The following is a 7,179-nucleotide window of genomic DNA, read 5'->3' as shown; positions in this document are numbered from 1 at the left end:
GTTGGAGGGAATAATTATCTGCTTCCACTAGAAATCTAGAATATTTGATCAAGCAGCACCCTTGCCATTCGCCATGCTAATAGCTGTCTGCCATACATAAGATTCAGTTGCTTGAAGTGATCAAATTGAGGAAGACTGGATTCTTGAAATATCTTCCAATTGATTCCTCCTAGAATAGCCCCGTGATTGGGCATAGATGAATTAAACCAACTGAAATCCTTTGGTTAGAAAAATTAGAGAAACAGAAAAAAGTTAAGGGAGATGTTCTTAACGAATTCTCAACTTTCTGTTTCTCTCTTAATTTTTACCAAATCAACAACAGTCGATGCCACCATGATTTTTCAGACACAGAATTGTTATTGTTACGTAGGGTCTGAAATAACAAGGCTTTCATGTGATAAAATCAAGTCGGTTTTCAGTTTTTCAATATTATGAAGAACTTCTTTCTTTTTCTAATTCCACTCAATAGTTAATTAAAGGAGGCAGCTGGGCTGCCTGTGTTTCTCTTGTTTTTTTTGGTGATATCTAGCTCCTAACCAGAGCACTCGAGTTTAAATCAGTTTGACAATTTCTCAGATCCCATAGAATCTCAAACATTAGTTCTGTGATTGTCTTAAATCTACTATGATAGTTGTGGTTTTAACAGGCACACAGAAAATAATAGGAACTAATTAAGAGCATATCGTTATACAACTTTGATTCCACATAACATAATTGAATAGATTAAAGCAAAAGATAACACACTCCCACACACAAATCTCTGTTCTTAATTGCTATAAAAAAAATCTCTGTTCTTAATCACTTTTCCGGTTTGCTAATTAATGTGCCCATCCACGGCGGAGGAAGCATCCTTGTTTGTTCATGCACTGTTGCAAGCAATGGAGGCAGCATTCGGTACACCCCGGCCACCTCCTTCATGGCGGAACAGCCATTTCCGGCTCCATCAGCCTCCCCGACGCTTCCTCCAGTCCAAACACTGATTTTCGGTTGTAGTCCCTGCAAGCCCTCTGCATTGATCATAGCAAGCTGTTGGAACATTCCGCCATTGATCATCATATAGTCTCTCAGTGCACTGTAATTGCCTCCCAATGCTTCCAGCAGAGTCCGCAGATAAACGGCCTGCGCCTGTGCAAGCACCATTATTCCCTCGGCCTCTTTCTTCTTTGCATACAATTCTGCGTCTGCAACTTGTTGGCGAGCGTAAAAAGATGCCACTGCAATTGCTTTCTGTGCCTCGGCCTCTTTCTCCTTCTCATACAGTACTGCTTCTGCTGCCTTCTGTTTCTTATAAAGCTCCCAGTTCGCTTCTTGAACCTTGTGTTACAAACAGATATGCACTTTGGACGTTAATTCCTCAGAAATCGTAGAAATTTCATCAAGAACAGTTGGATTTATTTAGAAAAAAAAAGAAAAGAAAAAAAGAGCATGACCGGATCGATCGGCAGTGCTCCTTACCCGGGTTTCATACTCCACACTGGCCTTACTCAGTAGCTCGGCCCTGAGCTTCTCTGTGCGGGTCAATGCGTTCATCCTCTCAACTTCTCTCTGCAACTCAGCCTCTCGGACGGCCACCGCCTTTGCTGACTCCACTTCCGCCATCTGAGCCTGCTGAGTCCACCCCGCTTTCTTTGCCGCCAACTCCGCGTTGGCATCTGCAACATCGGCCTCCTTCTGGTTCTCATATATCCTCAAATCTGTCTTCACCTTAATCTCTTCCTTCTTCCCTTCTCCTTGCCTTTGGGTTGATATGATCCTCGTCTCCGCGTCGATCTTTGCCGCATTCTGCAGCGTCTGCCCTTCATGAAGTTTTGCTCCGATCTCACCTTTCATCTTGGCCTCAGCCACATCGATCTTAGCCTGGTTGGCAGCCTCCATCTGGGTCTTCTGGCCAAGGTACGAGAAGTACTCATGACCAGGCACATCGACCAGCTGCTTAACGTTGGCGTTGTAGATCAGAAGGCCGAACTGGTTGAGTTCCAGTTGAACCTTCTCGAACACTTTTTGCTTGAACTCCTTGGTTCCTCTGAAGATTTCCTCCATGGTCATCGACGCTGCCAGAACTCGTGTCTCACCCTCGATGATCCCTTGAACAAGCTCCTTAACGTGGCTAGAGAGCTTGTCATGTGGGGTGATGAGCTTGGCATATTTGAGGAGGCTGGCTTCATCGTCGGCTCGGGCGCCGATAGTGAACACCGCTGGGAGAACGAAGGGGAGCTTTTCTGCGCTCATAGCCTGTACTTCGAACGTGTAGTTTACCGGAGGGATGTCGAAGACAGTGCAGGATTGCCCCGGAAGGATCCATGCCTTCTTGGCGAGCTTGATGTCTTGTATCCCGACGCCGGTGATCACTAAGTACTCCGACGGGCTTGCCACTTTATACATGGCTGTGGGCGAGTAATGTAAGAGACGCAGAAGAGAGAGAGAGAGATTGGATGCAAAAGGGGCCAAATTTGTATATTTGTAACCAGTGGGGAGTGGGGACCCGTGTACGGAACGGGTTTTTGTTAACACTGTGTTTGGTTTGAAGGAAAAAATAGGGAAAGGAAGAAAAATGTAGAAAAATCTTTACAAACCTTATATAGGTTAACCTACATTTTCCTTCCTTTCCCTACTGTTTCCTTCAAACCAATCACAGCCTAAGCGATAGTGAGGTTTATTTGAATTGGAATAACCAATTTTCTAATTTTTCTAATTTACTGATTTTACTTATTTACTTAAGATAGTAATTTTATTAGTAAATTATTAAATAATTTGACCGACTTTCTATTTCTATTCTAGTAATTAATTTAAGTAATTTATGATAACATTATTAGTTTACTAATTTTCTAATTTAATAATTTATGATAACTTTGTTGATTTATTAATGTTTTATAACTTTAAGAAGCTCACTAATTTTTGATTCAGTAATCAAGTAATGTTCTAATTTAAACTTTATTGGTTCACTTAAGTTGAACAAATTTACGTCCAGTACGTTAACTAATTTAATAGAGAGATTTCCTCCTAAACTATCTCTAAATCCTATTTATCCTCTCCGCCACTTTTTTTTCTACATCTATATAAAGAAAGTTTTAATTAAAAAATTTTAGAATTATTTAAATATTATAAAAAAATTATATATTGACTTTTAAAATTTTTATTCAAAACACAAAAATAAATTATAATAGATTTAATAATATTCATATTATTAATAATTCTATATTTTTACAAAATTCATCATGAAATTATGTAGTAACAATATAAATTATAATTTTACGTGTTATTTAATTTAAAATGTTATTCAAACAATAAAAATTTAAAATTAAAAGTAAAATATTATTTAAATATTTAAATAACTAAGTATTTCAAATAACAAAAGATTAAAAATACCTAAATAATTATATAACAGAATATTTAATATTACATAATAACATTAAAATAAATAAAATTCAAATAATGAACATTTATAATATTTTACATATTGTTTAAATATTTAAATAACAAAATATTTAACATGACTAAATTTTAAATAGTTAAAACAACGAAATTATGTAATAAATTTTAAAAAATCTTAAAATCAGAAAAATAATTATAACAAATTTCATTATATTCGTATTAATAATAAATTAATATTTTACAAAATTAATAACGAATTGTGTAATAATAGTACTAATTATAATTTTATAGATAATTAAATTTAATAAATAATTAATATTTTAAAAATTTAAATAACTAATTAATATTGTAAATAACTAATTTCACTTATATCAATTAATAACTTTAAAAAATAAATTTTCGAAAAAGAATATGTATTAGTAATAATCTTACAATAATAGTGCACTCATTATATATATACACACTAAATTTAGTATTTATTTTACATTTAGTAATTATATATTTTGATAAATATGTTTTCAATAATTATTTATAGATCTATTTTTGTTTTTTTTTTATTTAATAGAAAATTGTCAATATTTATTGGAGATTAAGCAACTATTATTTAAAATTTGTAATTTAATTTATCATATTTATTATATTTTTATAAATTTAGTTTTAATAATTATGTATTTTTATATTTGATTGATTAATGTTTATTAGAGATTAAACTGTTATCTGAGACTACACTATTTCTTGACTAATTTAATATATTTTCATTATAATTTTATTTTCAATAATTATGTATTTTACTATAAATTTTTAATATTATTGGAGAGTAAAATATTATTATTTATTATAGATTAGACTATTAATTTAGTTGAAATGAGGAGTGTTCAAGGATTGGTTTAGTTATGTTGTAGGCTGTTTTGCTAACCAAATCGACCTGGTTAAGTCGAGAGTTTGTCACCCAAAACCGATTGACCATTACTGAAAATCCACCAACTCAAGTTGTATTAGTCTAGGTTTATTTTTCATTTAGTTAGTTTGTTCAAAAGATTTAAATTTAAATTTAATTATAATGGTATTGTTAAAAATAAATTTATGATATAAAATATTTTAGATTAAGAAATATGAGAATTTTTCCACTTTTCCATATTAAAAGAAATAGGGTAAATTACAAAAAAACCCCGTTACTATGACCATGATACATATACCCCCATTGACCGTTAAGTCAATAACAAAATACATTAAATTACAAAAATACCCCACTAAACCTTTTCTATTTTATTTTTTTTTTGCCCTTTTTAAAACATATTACCTATTGTTTTCCCTTAAGAGGGAATGGGGACAGCGTAAGACGAATAGTGGTTTTTTCACTTATCTTTCTCATTTAGTTTGAACGTTAGAACAGAAATAGCATTTGCTTCCTGAACATATAAATTGTAAGAAATTTTTATTGGTAAATAAATTGGGGGCACTGAAAAATAATTCTTGAAAGTGAATCCTCTGTTCGGCGGAAACTGAAATGGTCAGAAAGAAAGCCAGAAAAGGCGATACTATTTTGTATTGTTTTTTATTCTTGTTGGATTGATACTAGCTTTGAAATCGATCGTCGCCTTGGCCGACTGGTTCGGATCTCTCAGGTGACGTTTGGAATTTTTGCTGCTCTCTTCGCCGGCTGGAAATGAAACCATTGGCTACCGTTTCCAATTTCTCCTCTCTCGGAGCTTACTACCGTTTTTCGATGACTGGTTTCAGCCGGAAATTGCAACAGCACAGTCTCTGCTTCATCTCAATCCACCTGTTTACCTTTGCCGATGACTGCCTGCCAACTGGTTTGGCTGGGCCGGTTCCACCAGCGACACAGATGGCACCGCTTACAGGGGGTTTGGGCGCATGATGCCACCGATGATTATTAGTATTACGATACAAAAAAGTCAACTCAAGCACCGAATTCTCTCCTCTCCCCCATGTCTTTCTCCTGTCTTCTTTCTCTACAGTCTAACACACATTCTAATGCGGGGCCCACTTCTTACATTGCTTTTTTATATTTCAAGTCATTCGGGATAAAAAGTCCAATCCCCAATAAATTTGAGCTGCGATCGGGTTTTGTCAAAATAGTCCGATTCGGCCTAACCTAAAATTATACTTAAAATAGACTACGTGATTATGTACATTTCAATAAAATTTTTGATTTAAGAATGTAAAACTGTATTTTAAAATGTAAAATAAAGGAAAAAAACATCTTGTAGGTCCATTAATCATTTAAATAGGAAAAAAAAAAACTATCCAAAATTTTAATTCTAATTTGAATAGGGAAAATTGTAATTTTTTTATTAGGTCGGACTTCAGGCTTTTTATCAGGGCCGGGCTTGGGCTTGGGCCTAGCGTATTTTCATTAATGATGAGTAAAAACCCGGCCCGAGCCTACCCATGAACAGGTCTACCGTCGATGCCCAAAAAAATAAAAAAAGCCCCCGAAAGTCGTTCATACAGTGAACGATTATAGATGCTTCAAGGTTTAAAGTATTGGTAACGCCAAGTGTATCGGAAAGGCAATTTTAAGAGACGTATCGGGATCGAATACGCACGCATATTGGAGAAAAACTAAGATACGCATAGATACATTTGAAAACACTATAAATACTTTAATAAATCATACAAATATATCAATAACACTAAATATAAGACCTCAATGAGGTGTATATACATTAAAATAATATATTTTAATGGTTTTATGAAGAAATATATTGTAGGTAATTATAATTTTATTAAAAATCATATGCTTAACTATAATTTATAAATTATAAATCTTAAGTTTTAATGCTTTATGGGATGGGAAAAACTCAATTCTCCCATCCAACCATACATGCATTGGCACAACTTCTAAGTGAAAATATAATCAATAATTATTTATTTTTTATTTTCAAAAATTATAAAATATAAATAAATATTATATACTATATTCAAAAAATAGTTATTAAAGAAGAAATTTCAATTGCTTTGTGGATATGATAGATCATCCACAGAATTATAATATATTCAATCATTGTGATCAAATGATAAAATATAATTAATTAATTAATTATTTTAGAATTCTAAAACTATAAAAAAGTATTATTAAATAAGAAACTTCAATTGGTCCGTGGATATGAAAGATCATCCATAGAATTATAATATACTCAATTCTTGTGATCACATGATAAAATATAATTAATTATTATTTATTTATTTTTAATTCTAAAAATATAAAAAATCAAACAAATACTAAAGAAGAAATTTCAATTGTTCTTTGGATATGATAGATAAATCCATAGATCTAAAACAAATTTAGTCTTTATAGGAAGAGAAAAATTACATTTTTTAATTTTTTTATTAATTTATATTTCCCCAAATATCTTCATAAAATTTCCATAAATTTATTAATAACACAAAAAAATTATGATTTTGAATGTAAGAAATGTAGATCAACATAAATTTAAACATTCGATAAAAAAGAAATCACAAGATATTATAAAAATTTGAAAAAAATTACCTATTTTTCCATATTTTTTCAAAATTTGAAAAATTTTCAAAAAAAATTATACCATAACATATACATTTATATATACATACATACATACATACATACATATATATATTAGGAGACCTGAGCTGACCAACACCCTTACACCCTCGCCAAGTCCCCCCCCCCCTCCTTTAGTCCTTTATATATGGGCACGACAGATGAGAACACATCATATTGCATCACGTAATATTGTATTTGCTTTTTGTTGCGAGCTCAGCCTCTCATTCTCTTTATGCCCTTTTATCTAATCTGCGTAT

At 32.3% G+C, this 7,179-nt stretch overlaps 1 protein-coding gene across 1 annotated transcript; it reads right to left on the bottom strand.

The window, feature by feature from the left end:
* Positions 1-658: 658 nt before the first annotated feature.
* LOC148843130 (flotillin-like protein 4) lies at positions 659-2,424 on the bottom strand. The gene is made up of 2 exons (XM_088959043.1): positions 1,456-2,424; positions 659-1,314 (listed from the first exon to the last, which is right to left on the bottom strand). The coding sequence occupies exons 1-2, from the start codon at positions 2,380-2,382 to the stop codon at positions 799-801; spliced, it is 1,443 nt and encodes a 480-aa protein (XP_088815169.1). The 5' UTR covers positions 2,383-2,424; the 3' UTR covers positions 659-798.
* Positions 2,425-7,179: the final 4,755 nt, after the last annotated feature.

Source organism: Nelumbo lutea, chromosome 8, assembly GCF_056320005.1.
Source record: "Nelumbo lutea isolate HS-2025 chromosome 8, American lotus-T2T, whole genome shotgun sequence".
NCBI lineage: Eukaryota > Viridiplantae > Streptophyta > Magnoliopsida > Proteales > Nelumbonaceae > Nelumbo > Nelumbo lutea.
Note: the sequence above shows the minus strand (reverse complement) of the source record. Positions and strands in the feature narration are given on the sequence as shown.